Consider the following 18,915-nt stretch of genomic DNA (forward strand, 5'->3'; position numbering starts at 1 on the left):
GGATATCTTTCAGATATACATTTGACTTATTTTAAACCCTGCAACGACATTTTTGAGATACATAGCAAGCCCCTAATTAAGATGATAACGGCTTCAGAGGTTGTGACGTCTTTGCAAAGGCCTCCTATATCGACCAAAAGTCCACGCCCTTCTTCTAAAAAAAAAATAACCCATTAGGTTTCGAAGTAACTCTTTTTTTTAGTGATTGGTATCACCATTTATTCTGATTGAAATTTCTCACATCATTTTACTTCAAATCCGGGAAGTTTTCTAATTTGTGGATTATAATCCTCACCTCTGTAAGAATTAAGTTTTACTATCCCTGACTACACAAGTCCTGATTCATTCTTTTTTCACCGCTCCTATTTTATAATAAAAATGACATTTATTAGAAAAAGATATAGGAGACAGAAAACAGACAGTGTGGTTAAAATTCTCACGCAATATAACTTAAAAATGGACAATTTAACGAGCAGCAGACTGAAGAGTAATTAAAGCCGTCCCAAGATTTTTCATAACACCAAAATCATCATTCTTCTTCTTCTTCAAGAAATCCATTTCTTTGGGCTTTTCAAATTGAGCTTCAGCTATTCTAGATGTCATATTTTCACGCATCAAGACAGCTATTTCTTCTCGATCACTTGAAGAACTACCACTCTCCTCCTCATAGCCTGAAAAATTTATGAATTATAAATGGGAAAACTTTTAAACTACCGGAAACTGGAAGTATTGTTTTGATTTGAAATAAAGATAGGTATAGGGGCTGTTCAGAAGGAAACATGCTAAGAAAGCAATTCTTACTTCGCAATATGCGGAATAATTGTAGCTAATAAATTTTACATGCAGCCCCATCATACCTTACCCACAATCCTCATGAATGTGCAAATATAGAGTCAAAATTATGTACAGTATTTCCGATGCTTTCCACCACCCGTCATTTTTGTTTCTCCTGTTCTTGTATCGTCAAAGTTGATTTAATTTCGGGTATACGAGTTGAAACAAGAGAGACGAATTGGGAGAATACAAAGAAAATATCTAATATCGACTATATATATATATATATATGCATATTAGGAAAATGGATCGGGGGTAAAGTATAGCGGGGCTGCATGCGAAATGTATTAGCTGCAATTATTCTGCACATTATGAACTAAGAATTGTTTTCTTAACATTTATCCTTCTCAATAGTCCTTAATCTAAACCTATACCGAAAAATAGTCTGATCCATGGATGGCGATAGGGGATCCATGGGATCCATGGATGGCCCCTCCCTACCGGGAAAAAGGAAGACAATGAAAAGCTATTTGAGACACAGACCTTTTTGAATTTGCCGCCGCCCTTCTCCTCCCCCTTGTCCTCAGATCTATCATTACATTTAAAGAAATCAAAGAATAAAATATGCAAATAATACCTTTATCATGGCAACTCGAATCAACATCGTTAACCTGCAACTGGAACTGATTGAAATTTCAATTATAGAGACATCCCTATATTTTACAGTTCTGAAATAGCAGCTATATAAATCTATTTCAGTTTAGTTTATCTATTAATTCCAAAATCTATGATAAACTAGGTACAATTGGAGCCTCCCATATGGCACAGCTTCCCAGGAGATCAGTTCCCCAGGCGATCGTCCACTTAGGTATAAACATTCCATTGTAAAAAAGAACTATTATAAAAGCATTTAAGCAGGCATCTAAAATCCTCAAAGGACTTCGATCCCACTTGTTTTCCTGCATCACCTCTTTGAAGCCCCCGTCCCGAATATAATCAGCGGCCTATCATCACTTTCAAACATATGCCTTTCAACGGTACTTTCCTCTGGATCTCTTCTTCAAGCTTGGCTGACGACCCATGTTATCCCTGTCGTCAAGCCAAACAGCGACCCGATAACAATATGCTCATTTAGGGCTGATCATCTTCTTCATTGGGAGAGATCAACATGACATAGATCATTAGGCGATCAATAGCACGGAATCCAATGGAAGCAATATGTACTAGGTTTGCCCCTTTTCCTCACCACCAGGTTTTGATCGAGCTTCTAGTTCACGGGTATAGTAAGAGATTACTCTTTTTTGACAGAGTTCAGCATAGACGTCTGCTAAAGAGAATCAAAAGGTTGAGTTCATCAAGGTTTCTGGGTCTCCTCTTTTCTTTAGTCACACTTCGAGATAAAGAGGTCAACCTTCTAATAAGAAAAAATATGGATCCAAATGGCAAACAAATGTCTGCCAAGGTCTGTGAGCCAGGGAGAACTGATGGAGCCAATAAACCTGGTGAGCATAAACCCTCAAGGCTTACAAAAATTTGCACACAACACAAATGGTATGCAGCAATTTAAAGAACGAAGACCCTTTTAATAGTTTCTTTTGCCTTCAGACGGATATCCTGAAAAAAAAATGATAGTGATAAAAGAAACTCTATCATTAGGCCAAGTTCATCTTTAAAAATGATGATATAAAAGATAGTTGATAAAATTCGTCTATTTGGAATTCAGTTCTCAGCTGATCTTTCTTTGAACGTTTAACTCCATTGTATATAATCTTCTAATACCATAAAGCTGTTAGTATAACATGGCATCCATAATTTGACTAGATTATTCACAGTCTGATATTGAATCGAGTTCAGATGTTCGAGATAAAGTGGTCACATATGGGAACTATGAAAACTGTTTCAAAGCCCCATGAGTAAGCACTCAACGGGCCTACTTTCATTGAAGTAGTGAAGTATAACCCAACGACGGTCACACAACCTCACCCCTAGAAAGTAGACTTTTCGCCAGGCTAATATCAGCCAAGGAGCTACAAGTCAAGATAAGCAATTGTTCTAGTATCAAGCCTTGCTGTGGCTTTGTTGTTACGTCCTCCTTCGACAGTGCAACAATAGGCCTATATACACTCCCAAAGCTCCATCTTTCGTTCCAGCAGCATGCATCTAGGAACTACGCGCTCAATTGCGCTTTTACAGTCAACCTCATTTTTTGGCTATAAAGGTCTTTTCCTATCGATCTGGATAATAGCTCTATACAAACCCTGCATACGAGCTACCGACAAAACAGCCACCCACTCTACAGTGGAGCTGCAAAAGCTTCCTTGAGGCCACTCCAAATAGTCTAGAAAAGGGTGAATATGGTAGGATAAGACACCACAACACACAAACTATTCCCTTTAAACATAAAAGCTCCCTTTAGTGACTGTATTCTACAATTGTATTCACTCGCTTTCTTCTGTGTTGTTCTCCGCCTCCACTACCATTTTTCAAGACAACAGACAAATGTAGCTCACGCAACTTTGTTTGATGCTGCAAGTCTACCTGGAGCCGTCTACAGTAGGAGTCTTTTCAGTAGAACCGTCTGGTGATTCCTTCAAACAAGGGTCCAGTACATGCATAAAAACTAGCTATTAAAGCCAGTAGACTACTAGCAACATGCTGGGCTACCCATGGTGTTCCACAAATATTTTGCGTATATATATATATATATATATATATATATATATATATATATATATATATATATATATATATATATATATATATATATATATATATATATATATATATATATTAACATATTAAAATATGGGACCTGTAAGAGATTATGAGGGGAATTGCAATAATTGTGCCTGAATAAAGAGTTTCAACCCTTCCTAAATATCATTCTGGATAATTGAGAATTTGAAAATCCTAATCAAGCAAAATATATTTGAAAAAAAGATTAAAGACTTAACAATCAGTCTTTCCCTTTTCTCTTTCAAAATATTACATTTCAAAGCCACAGTTTTGTTTATTACACCACATCAACTGGCAAAATGAAAAAAAATGATTTGGTTAAATTTACTCAATTGTTAACAGATCTAACTTTTGCCAAAATTTTTTAACCTACTGAGCTAATTTATTTTTTTAAGGAACATAAGCCATATTTCATTTTTACTAGCCCAATTGGCAGCACTGCTTGTTGTCATACATCAATCTACATAAAATTTTAAAACAAGAAGGAAAAACGTGGGCCACGTTAAAATCTTATTTTTACCATAGTTTATTTATGTGTTTTATGTGATTTTACCGCATCTAATCTCTGTACTCGTCTCCAAAATCCTAGACTCCATATTGTGTTATTTTCATCCAGACGTTAAACAAATTCCTAGGGTAAAGAAAAGAACTAAGAAATAGGTTGAGAAAAGCACATTCTGCCGAAATTACACTGAATCACATCAACAGAAAATCAAAATCCATTTTTCAACAGTGTTTTTGAAAAAGTACACAGTACAAAAAGGACCCTTGTGGTGGTGTAGCGGAGCTAACCGTTCCTACCGATTGGGGGATTTCAGGTTCAATCCCGCACGCCGCAAGGTAACTTTATCCAGTTTATTTCTTATATGTCAATTTTTTACGCCCTAGGCGCCCCTGGCGGCACATGAGGATCTAAGGTCTAAGGTAAGGTACTTTTAAAAACCATGATAAAACTAAATATCAAACTTAACCTAAAAATTCAAACTTATCAACTGTATTAGGGTCGATGATAAGGAATTATATATATATTTTTTGTGTAGATAGTTATATAAAAATTATTCTTTCTTGCGCTTTCTAATTTGCAAACAACTGACGCAACAAATAGTTGCAGGTGTAGTTAATTCAAGAATTGTTCGCCAGTGGGATATTTTATTGAAAGAGTTCAGTTTACATATAAGCGTTGCATTGTTTGGATACACGTAGGACGATATTTCTATTTGTTAAACAATGTGGAATGTGTGTTTTTTTTAAATTATTCTGATTGAGGAATACAGTAACATATTTTTTAAAAGTGGAATTTTCGGCTTATTTAAACTGGGCGCTTATTAAATTAGTAACCTATTAAATTGGTGGCATGGAAAAGAGTTACTCACCCCTCCCTTGTAAGTGCCGTTGCCTGTGACGTAGAGACTTCCTCTCTTGCACTGCTGACGCTCCACCAGCCATTGCCCGGACAGTCAACTCGTGAGGAAACATTTTTGGTAATCCAGACTACAATTAAAATACCAGCCAATTGAATAAAAAAAGAAGCAAAAATAGTGAATAATTTCCCCCCTCCTTCATCCAAAATACAAAAAATTCAGCATTATCTCTCCGTTTTCATCAGTATTTCATTTAGTTTCAACGTAAGACAGGGTCTAGAAATATAAGGCCCTTGGTTGCAGCTCAACACTGCCCCGTCCCCCTCTTAGCTTCTAGCCAACTTTTATTTTCACCCCATTCTGTAGGCATACAAGAATTTTTTTTTATCGCACTAATGATTTCTACTAAGAAAAAAATATCACACAGTGTTAATGTGGCATCGGAGCACAATCAAGTAAAAAACAATTCTAATACTCGCTGGAAGGTACTTTTCAGATATAGCATTACACTGTGAGATTTTTCATTTAGTAAAAAATTTAAATATTTCAATCCGTCATGCGCAATTTTTTTTAATGTGTCTACAATTGTTTGCATCGATAAAGACTCAGTAATTTCTCTCTAACTTCAGCTATTCTTTGAATTTTGAAGCAAATGGGCCAAGTGAACATTCCCGTCTACTTCTTTTTTCCAAACTTATTTTAATTGAATAAATATTTAAAAAATCACGCATATGAAATAGTGAATCTTGCATACTATTTATCCATTATAACCACGCAACTAAACATTATCAGCTTTAATCGTAAAACAAATTTGGCATTGATACTCTTGCACTGCTTAGTTTTAATCACTGTATATATATTTATACCGTATAATCAAACTATACAGTATATCAAACTATACAGTATAATCAAACATTTTTGGCTACTACATTATCGGCGCCTACAAACAGCTCCTCTAATTTAATCTGCCATCAGCGGTCCAGCACATATTACCTTGGAACACGTATTTTGGCAGAAACTTTCTCAAAATACCTTTGAAACCAACTCGAGACTTTGCAATTCTTGTAATTTTTAAAAACATCTAATAATAGCATTACACTACTAATTACCGATTTTTATATACGTAAATGAATAAATAAATTTAAAATTAGATTCTTAAAAATTTAGTGTTACAAAGGTGGAGCCAAGTTTTGCGTTCAGGAGAAATCTGACTTGACTACCTGGGAAAATATCTAATGTCACTTCTGTTTATACTTGTTGAAACGTTCTCCGGAGCACTTGCATCTCGATCCGGGTTTGTCTAATGGTTAAATTCAAGTCAACAATTAAGAGTTGTGTTGGGAATGATTGTACTGTCAAAATTTATATACTGTGCTTTTAATATTGAGATCGGTAACAGCAAGACGATCTAGGCTCGAAAAGAGACTATACAGTAAGTATTGATAGGAGTCGATTTTCATTTCGGTTGACCGATTTTCCGTCCCATGAAGAAAAAATAGCCTTTGTGTTTACCTTTGTTTCGGATCAGGTATAAAAACTGACATATACGGTCAGCTGAATTCCGGTCAGCGACGTCGTTTGGTCACTTTCACTTAACCAAAGTTACCGTGTTCAGTCAGAACTTAGCTTAAATGAGACATTTATATAAAGTCATCCTCAGGAATCATGAAAAGTAACATGCGCTGGAATAAGCTTATCAAAATATTGATAAAGGAGGATGAAAAGTGGCTTAGGATATTTTAATTGAATTTAGGACATACCTGCAATCACAAGATTTGGAGCGAGTTTAGCTTTGACCGTCCCAGAATTTAGTACAAATAAAGCAAATAAATTTCATAAGGTTCTGGAGATGTTCCAGCGATTATAAAGCCCTGTTCACACATTGATTACCCAGACCTCAATTTCTAGCCATAATCACGTGAGACCAATTAGGGCTGCTAATAAAAAAAAGCAAATTATGACTGGTGGATAATGATTGTACATAGACACTTGTAGTCTAGCTATGCATGCATGTGAATTGGACTTAAGCAAAACATTGACCGGTGAAATGGATTGAATTGTTCATATAAGCTAAGTTCCAAGTTGTGTTAGAACTTAGCTTATATGAGAAATTTGCATTCAATCAAAGGAAATCCCATTCACAGTCACAAAGTTCCTCGGCGCATTTGTAGATTCCTCTCTTTCGTTCAAACATCACATATCTCAGCTGTCTTCAACAATCTCAAGGCAAAAATCAATGTTACATAGAGCTAGCCTGCTTCTAAGTGCTGACATGATGGAAATGCTTTATAATGCTTTTGTCTTCCCCTACTTGAACTACTGCTGTTCTGTCTGGGGGAATACATTCAAATCTCATCTAAAATTATTAAAGAGATCAAAAAACCGTGCAGTCAAGGCCACATATTGCCTTCCCAGGCTATACCCCTCAACAGACTTGAGTTCAATTAATAAACTCAATTTATTGTCGACTCCATATTGTCGACTCAATATTGTCGACTCCAAAGTCCGAATTCGGCCCTTTGTGGGCTTGTGATAGCGATTTTTTTTTGGAATAAAATATCTTATCTCTTATCTCTTATCTCAGACCTAAACAGAGACACTTTTACAATAGATATAACAGAGATAATCAACGTTAGTAATCTGCGTTTAGCACACTCGGCAATATCGAATAGAATTCCTCAAGGTCTTTCTAGGTACTTCGAACTTTGGAGCACAATTCATCGAGGAAGAGCTCTCCGCTGTAACCAGTACAATTTTATGCTACCGAGAAGAAGGCTTACAAGGTCTCAGTACTCTCCAGTTTATAGAAATATTTCTGTGTGGAACTCAATTAATGAATCTATTAAATCCATAAAATCATTTGGCACACTCCAAGAACGATACTTACAAAATATTAATTTAAAAAACTTTTTCCACAAAATAAATTTTCAAAGAAAAGTAAAGAACTCCATTAAACAAAATATGAGAAAAAATAAAATCAAATAATCTACCAAACGTGAAACTACCACAAATCAGCATCGATAAATAAATGAAACCCAAAACGAACAGAAATTACAATAAATAACCGAGTCAAACTCAAAACGAGCAGAAATTAACATAAGTTGGGCGCAAAACCCCTATGCCTTCCCAAGGCCAGAACAAAATTTGCACATTAATGGAAAAATACAAATGAATGTGCATTGTCAGTTTAATATACATATTCTGGTATTTAGTAATCAAAATGTTAAAATTATTTGATTTATTAAAATTATAAAAGTAAAAACATTTATATTACATAGAGCTTATATTACCAGAACGTTCAACTACGTTGAACAAAATGGATATCTAAAAATTTTGATTGGATGTGATTTGGAAAATGGTGGGCGTAAGAGAGGCCTTAGTCGCTATCCAATCACTTTCAACTATTAAAAAAGGCACTAGCCCTTTCAATTTTCCATTGAATAAGCCCTTTTGAAGTGTCTACGACAACGCTTTCAATAAAAACTTTATATGCCCCAGGGCATAACTTACAACCCTTGCCTTGAGGTTTGTGGGGGGAGGGGTTGTCATCCTTTTAAAGACCCAATTTCACGAAACTTTCAACTACGTTGAATAAAATGGCTATCTAAAAATTTTGATTGGATATGTTTAGGAAAATGGTGAGCGTAAGAGGGGGGTTAGGTGCCCTCAAATCACTTTCGACTATTAAAAAGGGTGCTAGCCCTTTGAATTTCAAATCGAATGAGCCCTTTTCCAGTTTATACGACAAAGATTTCAACAAAAACCTTATATACCCCAGGGCATAACTTATAATCCTTGCCTTGAGAGCTGTGGGGGAGTAATCTCCTCAAAAATATATTTTCTATGTGGAAATCTAGTATGCTGAGCAAAATAGCTATCTCAAAACTTTTATTGGATGTGTTTGGGGGAATGATGGGTGTGGGGGGGGGGGGGCTATTTGCCCCCCAATCAATTTCGACTATTAAAAAGGGCACTAGCCCTTTGAATTTCCAATCAAATGAGGTTTTTTAGAATTTTCTACGACAACGCCTTCTTTATAAACCTTATATGCCCCCAGGGCATAACTTAAAACCCTTGCCCTGAGGGCTGTGCGGGAGTGGCCTCCTCAAAAACATATTTTCTATGTGAAAATCAACTACGCTGAACAAAATGGCTATCTCAAAATTTTGATTGGATGTGTTTGGGGAAATGATGGGCTTGGGGGGGGGCTAGTTACCCTCCAATCACTTTCGACTATTAAAAAAGGAACTAGCCACTCCAATTTCCAAACGAATTAGCTCTTTTCGAAGTTTCTACGACAACTCAGTCTATACGAAGTGTCCGGGTATGGAGAAAAACAAAAAAAAACGCATTGTGCCCACATCGTTCTTTACTTAGGTAGCGCTAGCGCGCTGCCTATGATTTGATACTGCATGAGTTCATGTCTCAGTTTTTCTTTTGTATCTTATCCTCTCACTCTCCTTATTTGACTCCACCTCTTATCAATTCTTTCCTTTCTAATTCTTTATCCCTCTCTCATGTTATCAGCTCTTCTCTTTTCATTTCATAGTGTGATATAAATTTGTTTACCAATATCAGGTGTGACTCGCACAAGCAATGCTGTGAGTCAAAAAATTCATGTTAATTGTTTCGTTTGTTCATTTATCTAAAAATAAAAGGTTGATTGATTGATTGATTGATCGATATAAACGAAAATCTATTACACCTCATTTATTACTCACTTTTCTAGTGCCAATAGGAAGTTCGGCCCGGTTGTCTAATAGGCGCATTCTTGTTTTATTCTGTGAAAAGATGCAATACAGGCAAAAAAAAAAAAAAAAAATTATGCATTTTCCTGTTTTGCCAAGAAAGCTAGAATATATTATACATTAATATGTGGGTTACAAAAGTGTGCTTGCAAGAACCACAATCCGAAGCATCGAGCCAATTGATTAAATACAAATATAAATAACCTTACGATACAATCGTCGTAATTTTTAAACGCAGAATAAAACCCAGCTCTTAAATAAACTGAATTTCACGCGATAAGAATTTTTCATGGGGGAATTACACAGAGAAATTTTACAGGGAGATGGGAGGAAATTTACTGGCATGATTTTAAAAACAATCAGAAATGAAATTAAAACTTAAATCGAACATAAATTATTCCGTATATCAGGTGGGCTTCTAACTCCTCAATCCCTCGCTCTTTACTCTAAAGTTAAAATTTTTGCCCCAATCCATTGAGAACGAGTCATAAAACACAGTAGCCGTTTTCTTCTTAAAAAAGAGCACCTGGAATCCTAAACGGTCTCCCGTCGGCTTCTAACTTTACTTTGAATCTTCTTCTTCGAAAACATTTGGACTCCATCATTTGGAGTCTTTCTGGCTTCCAAGCTGGTGGATTCTCCTCAATGGCATTGAATTTATGTTCTTCCAAGGGGGGGGGGGACTAATCTGGCTTTTTCATAAGGGCCAAATAAGGGAAGCGTAGGGTCCTGCCATTTCCCAGCAATTTAAGAGTAAACTCGGCAGGTATCTCTACGGCTCTTGCGACAGGACCCTCCCCTTCTCCTGCTTGCCGACCCCTCTTCTTTCAATTTACGATACGTTTAATTGGAATAAGAAGCTTTTTCAAACCACTAAAAAAAACTTTAGAGTAACGAACAATGGACGGAGGAAGAAAGGCAACTTATTATGTACAAAAACTTTTTTTTTTCGTTTTAAGTTGTAATATTGCTCCTTACTCCCAGTTGAAAAAACAAATCATTTTTAGCCTAATATCAGTAGGATTTTATTGGGAAAGAGCTTTATTTTTTACCAGCTTTTCCAACTTAATTCTGACCTTTAAATTCTTCTGCTTCTGTCATAAATGTTTGACGTCGAAAACAAGGGCAAACACAGATCATTCGTAAATTTTAGCGTTTTGCCGACAGGGGGGGGGGGGCTATGATGTGGCCCAACCTTCAGACTCGATGCTTCTTATTTAAAGCTTTGAACCTAGGGAACCCCTTGAAACCGTGGATTCTCTTGAATTTCTGGGCACTTATTAGGCACTTATTAATTTAAATTATAAATTAAATGTATTTTTTATTATTTTCCCCACAATATTCCCCCCCCCCCAACCCGAAAAAAGTTCTTGTGCATGTATCTGAATTGAAAACAAATCGCACTCAAAGAAAATTTATCCATTTTAAGTTCTTCAAAGAATGTGTCAGATGCTTCGTTTAGTTTTCGGCAAGTATATCTAAGGGTATTTACTCCATAAGGAGTTTATTTAAACATCTACGAGTCAATTATAATGGTTTTTCAGATGTCAGTTTCCTTTTTTTCTCTCTTTTTTTCTATGTATACGCATACGTAGATCTTTTTTGTGTGTTTTAGCTGTTTAGTCTAGTTTTTCCGTTGATAAAAGCTTTCAGATATGAGGCCGACATTCGAGTGTTGTATCTTTTGAAGTTTATTTTATCCACTGTCTAGGCTAAAAGTTTTAAGCATGATTTACACATTTCTATATCTTCATTTTGTATACTTAAGACTATATGGTATTTATTGATTTAACTTACGTATTAATTGTTTAATTGTCTTAATTGTATGTTTGATTTAATGTCTATGTTAATATTAATGTTATGTTATGTAATGTTAGGTTAAAATGTATGTTATTTAATGTTTAACGTTAATATGTATTAATTTAATGTTTAATTAATTGTATGTTTAATTACGTATTAATTGTATTACGTATATTTGTTTACGTATTACGTATAAATTGATATAACTTACGGGTAGTTGATGTGCCAGTTTCCTCATTTTTGCTAAATCATCCTGGAAACGGGACAGAATATTTGGTGGAGGAACCTCTTGTCCTTTATATGTGTACTCCCATAGAAGAGTTCTAGCTTCTAGTACCCAATCATAAGCTATAAGCAAGGCAGCCTAAAAAATATATAAATAGTGTGAATTCACACAAAAGAAAAATAAACATTAAGCAAAAAACGGTGCTTGTATGATATACCCCCTACCGCTCAAGAAGTGAATTTAGGTTAATCCTAATAAAATATACCTAAATATGATAAAAATATAATACTTTAGAAACAAATTTGGGCTATATATTTGCCCATTAAGGGGGGGGGGGTAAAATACAGCGGGTCTGTATACAAAATGTGTTAGCTAAAATCATTCTGCATATTATGAAGTAGGAGTTGTTTTCTGACTTCACACTGTCCAAACACTTTATACCTACCCCCTAATGTGCAAATATATAGCCCAAATTATATGTTTCCCATCTATTCTGTCACTTCTCTTTGTCTTTTCTCACGCTAAGGTGAAAGAAACTAGCGCAAGAAACCGGTTTACAGTGCGTCGACGCATGAACAACTTGAGCGGTAGGGGGTATATCATACAAGTACCCAAAAAGCTTAAAAATTTAATATAACAGGGACCCTCAATAAATAATTTTGGTGACCCTGAACAAATTTCTGCAAGAAATATCTGATGAAGCGGGATCGTATATAGGGGGTGGGAGGCCTGACCTTATTAGATTCAAGTAAATATAGACTCTCAGTTAGCTTACATCAGGCAAATAAACATAAATTTATTTGGGATAGAAGAGTTAAGGCAGTAAAAGAGGGAAGGGTGTAAAATACAAAATTGGAAAAGAGAGACGGTAATTGAAAAACTAGGAAACTCAAATGAAGTTCAACCAGAACTGATAAAACAATTCCTGGTTGAACTTAGTTGAAGTAAGGATGCTATGGCTGTTTTAAAAGTTTTATAAAAAACATTTTTAGTTTTAAAGTCCGCATCTTAATGTAAGTCATATATATATATATATATATATATATATATATATATATATATATATATATATATATATATATATATATATATATATATATATATATATATATATATATATATATATAATTAAAGAGATAATTAGAAAGGTGGCAGCAAATATGTCGATGATTGAATTTCAAAAGCGTGGACTAACACATTTGCATTTGCTATTGATCACAATTCCTTGAAATCAAAATTGATGATCTTTGCTGAAATTCCAAACATCGACGATCCTTTACTCGGAGAATTGGTCTTAAAGTGGATGATTCATAATTCGTGTGGGGAATGAAATCCAAGTGTGAGTTGTAAGATAGAAGTCAATAGAAGTGGAAAATTGAAGTGCTGTTTCGGTTTTCCAATGCAATAAAATTCAGTTACAGCTCTAGCGGATGAAGAAAAACATACATTTCAGCGTAGTTATGATTCCAAGCTAGACAAAATGAACAAAGAAGTATTTTCCCATTACCATTATGTTTATCGAAGAGACTAATAACCACCGAGTAACTCATCCTCATGTCGCAATTTATAATCCTTACATACTCAAACGATTCCATCGTCAGATCAATGTCGACTATGTTGGCAGTATAGGTGCGGTAAAGTATTTGTATAGATATATCTATACATCTTTATGGCGACACACTTGATCACAATCGTTTGAGATACATCTATACATCTATTCCATCGTCAGATCAATGTCGACTATGTTGGCAGTATAGGTGCAGTAAAGTATTTGTATCAAAAGATTCCATTGTCAGATCAATGTCGACTATGTTGGCAGTATAGGTGCGGTAAAGTATTTGTATAGATATATCTATACATCTATATTGCGACACACTTGATCACAATCGTTTGAGATACATCTATACATCTATTCCATTGTCAGATCAATGTCGACTATGTTGGCAGTATAGGTGCGGTAAAGTATTTGTATAGATACATCTATACATCTATCTTGCGACACACTTGATCACAATCGTTTGAGATACATCTATACATCTATTCCATCGTCAGATCAATGTCGACTATGTTGGCAGTATAGGTGCAGTAAAGTATTTGTATCAAAAGATTCCATTGTCAGATCAATGTCGACTATGTTGGCAGTATAGGTGCGGTAAAGTATTTGTATAGATACATCTATACATCTATATTGCGACACACTTGATCACAATCGTTTGAGATACATCTATACATCTATTCCATCGTCAGATCAATGTTGACTATGTTGCCAGTATAGGTGCGGTAAAGTATTTGTATAGATACAACTACAAAGAGCAAAATTGCACTTCAACTAAATTAATTAGACTATATTGCATGCATGCACGGTTCCAAATGGGTGTATTGGCAATATTTCATGAACTACTAAGAACATTAAGTTGAAGCTTTCAGGACAACCTTGATTGCAGCAATTTCTGCAACCATGATTGTCCTGAAAGTTACAGCAGAATCTGTGCAAACCACAGGCCATAGTAACCAAAAGTTAAAAAACACGTTTTTAAAAAACTGTCTAATGAGAAACAATTTCCATCCAACACTGATTTGGGAACGGTTACTATTATTTCCGTTCATCTTAAAAGTTAAAGTTTATAGCAAAAAATTACGGTAATTTAGAACAAAACTTGAGCCCCTTGTAAATGGCGTTAGCTCTAAATAAAAAGTGCTCCATTGGAACTAACGTGGTTGAAGAGCTAATACATGGGCATTACAGTCCCTCAGCTTGAAAAACAAAGAAAGTCACTTATATTTGTGTCGGTAGCGCTGATGTATCTCCTTTTTTCGAGAAGGACTAAGGCTTTGAGAACATCATAGATGCATGATTAATGGCACATTTAAAAGCTATTTCTCATATCTTCGCCCTTCTTATAAATTCCACCATCTGTAAGTGCCATATGGCACTATAATGGGAATTTTTGTGCCATTTCTGAAAAGGTTGGGCTAGCGAGCTACCAAAATATAATGCGACCATCTTTTGAAAAGTTGCTTTTCTGGGGTATGGTGCCATATTTGACTTACTTAGCTGCCAGATTCTCGGAGGTTCGTCTCTTACTATTCCAACTGTTTGTAACTATCTTTGAAAAAAGTGTCTCGTCATGCATACATTCTACATGAAGCAACCAGAAAATTCTCAGCTTTTTCAGAGGGGAAAAATATCAGTAGAGCGGAGTCACCTCCTCAGGCCAATAAATAGGAATTATTTAATTTTCATCGTATAACGGCTGTAGAGATAGTTGACATCTAGCAAAGAACAAACCAGGGAATATAGTAACTAAAATTAAGATAATATAAATATCTTTTGAAAGGTTACTATTGTATTCATGGTGCCATATTTGACTTACTTAGCTACCTGATTTTCTGAGGTACGTCTCTTACAATTAAAATTAATAAAAAGCCGAAGACTTTTTCCTGTTTGTAATTTGTCTTTGAAAAAAAAATGTGACTCGTTAAGCATTTTATACTAAAGAACAAACCATGGCCCATAGAAACTAAAAAGTAGAACGAAACTTAATAGTGAGAAAGTTATTAACTAGTGAAACTAGTGAGAAAAAAAATAATTGCTGTAAGAATCAATAAGTTTATACTGCATGTTTCCCTTTCCTATTCTGTTCCTCATTCCTGTTACTGTATATGAGAAAAAGAAAACAAAAAGCAATAGTACCAAAAAGAATTTTGAATATCTTTACATAAATACAATCGAAATAAAAATTTAGTAAGAAACGTCTATGATCATCAGGGATGCAGCGGTATCAGCAACCTAATAAGACAATCACGTCCCATAGTAAGAAATAAAATTGCCCATAACTCCTAAAAATGGTGTCAAATCAAAACACAAAGCAAACCATTAGAGCCGCATTGTCCAAAACCTGCATAAAAAAATTACTGTCCTTTGGCTCGAACAACAAGAAAAATCTGTAGACTTGAGAAAAAAAGCCAAGTTGCCGCAACCACGATACTTTGCATCGACAGCATCTTTTTTCCGCCTTTTTATCCTCCCAAGCTAGCTGGGCTCTGGAACATCGTAGATAGATGTTTCATGGTTTATTTTAAATGAAATCACCACATCTAGTCCCTTTTATATAAAAAAATAAAAATAAAAATCAATACTTTTACAAAAAAATGAATTTTCATATACTAGACAATGAATGCCATCATAATCGTACGTTAGAACCATATATGACGTAAAAAATAAATGTTATATTATAATGTTAGCTACAATGACGTCCTTATACTATGACGTTATCCCATTAGTATATAAATAGGTGTTACATTACATTGCATAGTCGGTATTATTTAGTATTTGGTCATGGTTTTACCTGAGCGAGCTATACAGCAGAAAAATCAAGAAAAGTATCTGAGCCGAGCAACCGAAATATCTACTCAAAAACAACACTACAGAAGAAATAGAGATAGCATTCTAGAATATAATTATACAAAGGATAGATATAATTAATTATAAATAGGGATTATGTAAGTTTCATCGGTAACATGGCTGTAGAGATAGCTGTAACCTAGTAAAGAACAAACTGAAACATATTATACCTAGTTAGCTGCCTGATTCTCGAGGTTTGTCTCTTGCTATCTCAACTAAGAAAAAGCCAAAGGCTTTTTCAGGTTTGTAAGCTTCTTCGAAAAAATATTTCTTGTCTACGGAATTATTTCTTATCGTTTTAAGTTTTAACCTGGCTTCTTACTTTCAGTTGAAAAAACTCGTTTCTTTTATTTAATCAAGTAAAGAATGAACCCCAGGTAATCAGGTACTAAAGCCATTGAAATATAACCCCTTATCCGAGAGAAGTAACTTCAAAAAATACCGTGTGTATCAAGAAGCGTTGTTAATCCGAAATTTGATAAAAAGCCCCGTTTGTTACATCATCTTGTATGTGAAAATACTATTCGGTCGAAATTTTCATTCCATTGTACCACCATCTTTTTCATACTTACAAAAGACACTAGATATAGTGATTTACTTTCAAATGAGCCCTTAAACAGCTCTCTATGATGTTCCAGTACCCTGCTAGCGGTAATAACAATTAACAAGAGAAAAGAGGACACGAAAGGGCTACCCATACGAAAAAGTAATTATCCTATCTGTTCATGGTGAGGAGGGGGCTGTAAGTGCCTTATATGGATTTTTGAAATGCGAATTCAGATGACGTGCTTTTAGTTTCAATTCGAGGCAATTTTTGAGACATTTCCGGCTCTTTTTCATAATTCATGTAAATTTTACTTTCAAAATACCATTTTACTATTAAAAATAATCGAAAAATAGATATCATTCCTGAATTAGCCAAAATGGAAGTAATTAATCACTGGGATTCTTTTAAAGTCTGTTTTAAAATTGTTGTTACTATGGCCCGTGGTTCTTTCTTTTCAGGGTTGCTGCGGTAGCGGCTACCCAGTAAAATACTAGGTAGCACAATAGCACTGCCTAAGTAAAAAACGATTTTTGCAAAATGTATTATGATTATTTTCCTTTTTTTGGGGTTTTAGACCAGGGCACTTTGTATAGAAGAGTTGCAATAGAAACTTCAAAAAGGGCTCAATTGATTGGATATTGGGAGGGCTATTGCCCTTTAAATAGCGAAAAGTGAAAAAAGGGGAAATAGCCCCCCCCCCCCGCTCATCCTCTCCCCTAACACGCCCAATCAAAATTTTGAGATATCCATTTTGTTTGGCATAGTTGAAAAGTCTATAAATTATGTCTTTGAGGATGACAATCCACACACAGCCCTAAGGGCAAGGGTTGTAAGTTATACCCTTAGGGGAATATTCGAGGGGGCTCATTGGATGGAGTCAAAGTGATCGAAGGGCAGCTACCCCCTCCCCCCCCACACACACACACTTCGTATTTTCCTTAAATGCATGTAATAGAAATTTTGAATTAGGAATGTTATTCTAAATTGTACAAAAATCCTAAAACAAGGCTTTTGGAGTTGAAACAAACCCGCACTGTCGGGGCGAGGGTTGTAAGTTATGCCCCAGGGGCATTTAAGTTTTTTATGGTAGGGATAGTTGTATAAACTTTAGAGAAGGCTCATTTGGTTGAGAATTGGAAGTTCTAGTTCCCTTTTAGGAGTAAAAAACTATGGAGGGCAACTACCCCCCCCCCCCCGACTACCCTCTTTTCACCAAAAGCATCTGACTGAAATAGTGAGATAGCCATTTTGTTCAAAATAGTCCAAAAACATATAATAATACCTCCAAGGTTGACAATAACCTCCCAAGCCCTAGGGCAAGGGTTTTAAGTTATGCCCTGGGGAAATAGTATGTTTTAATGAAATGGGTCGTCGTATAAACTTCAGATGCGGCTCATTTGATTTGAAATTGGATAATATATTGCCTTTCTTAAGAGTCAAAATTGATTTGAGAGCAACCAGCCTCCCCCCCCCCCGCCACATGCCCATCATTTCCCAAAACAAAAATTCAAACAAGGTTTTGAGAAATCAATTTTTTTAAGCACTGTTGAAAGGTTCATTAGTTATGCATTTGGGTATGCCCACCCCCTTGCCCGGTGCCTCAGGGCAAGGGCTCTAAGTTAGGCAATTTGTCCATTGTTTACTTATAGTATATGTTAATGAGAAAAGGGATACAATTTTGACCTTTACTTTCCCAAAAATACGAAGGGCATTAAGGTTAGTCTTTCAGGGAATATTGAGAGAGTATTGAACTAATTCAAACATGTTATGTGCATATGAGTTATCAAAAGGACAAAACTCAGGAATGACTGAGTATATTAATTAGAAACTTTCAGGAAATGATAAGGAACAATTGACCAAAAAGGCAATATTTGCACGCTACTACTACTACAATTACTGCTTCTTCTATTGCTACCAAAACTACTACTAGAACTACCATTACTATTGCTAAAACTACTACTTCGGTAGCGAGTACTTCTAAGGCTTAGGATATTGAAATAAACATATGAGGAAACATTCAGGGGAAATTTGAACTAAATCAAAACATATTATCGCATACAGATTGCTGAAACCGACGTATCAGCAATATTTAAGGCTTATCGTATAAAAGGAGACTTCAGGGGCATCATGAGTGGGATGTTCATTTGATCAAAAGGCAAAATGTACCTGCTTCTACTGCTATTAATACTACTACTACTGCTGTTACTACGACTAATAATAATACACTATTGCTGCGACTACTGTTCCTACTACTACTACCACTGCTACTATGATAATATTAATACTGCTACTATTACTGTTACTACTACTAATAATAA

General features: G+C 35.3%; 1 protein-coding gene across 1 annotated transcript in view; it reads right to left on the reverse strand.

Moving 5' to 3' along the window:
- Nucleotides 1-372: 372 nt before the first annotated feature.
- The window catches only part of SREBP (Sterol regulatory element binding protein), an 89,069-nt gene continuing 70,526 nt past the window's right edge, over nucleotides 373-18,915 (reverse strand). The window contains exons 12-14 of the mRNA XM_089098627.1: nucleotides 11,631-11,783; nucleotides 4,884-5,001; nucleotides 373-671 (exon numbers count right to left, since the gene is read on the reverse strand). Of these exons, the coding sequence (XP_088954753.1) occupies nucleotides 466-671; nucleotides 4,884-5,001; nucleotides 11,631-11,783 (477 nt within the window). The 3' untranslated portion in view covers nucleotides 373-465. The remainder of the gene's footprint in view (nucleotides 672-4,883; nucleotides 5,002-11,630; nucleotides 11,784-18,915) is intronic.

Source organism: Artemia sp. Qi Xiang Cuo, chromosome 13 (genome assembly GCF_049724085.1).
Source record: "Artemia sp. Qi Xiang Cuo chromosome 13, ASM4972408v1, whole genome shotgun sequence".
NCBI lineage: Eukaryota > Metazoa > Arthropoda > Branchiopoda > Anostraca > Artemiidae > Artemia > Artemia sp. Qi Xiang Cuo.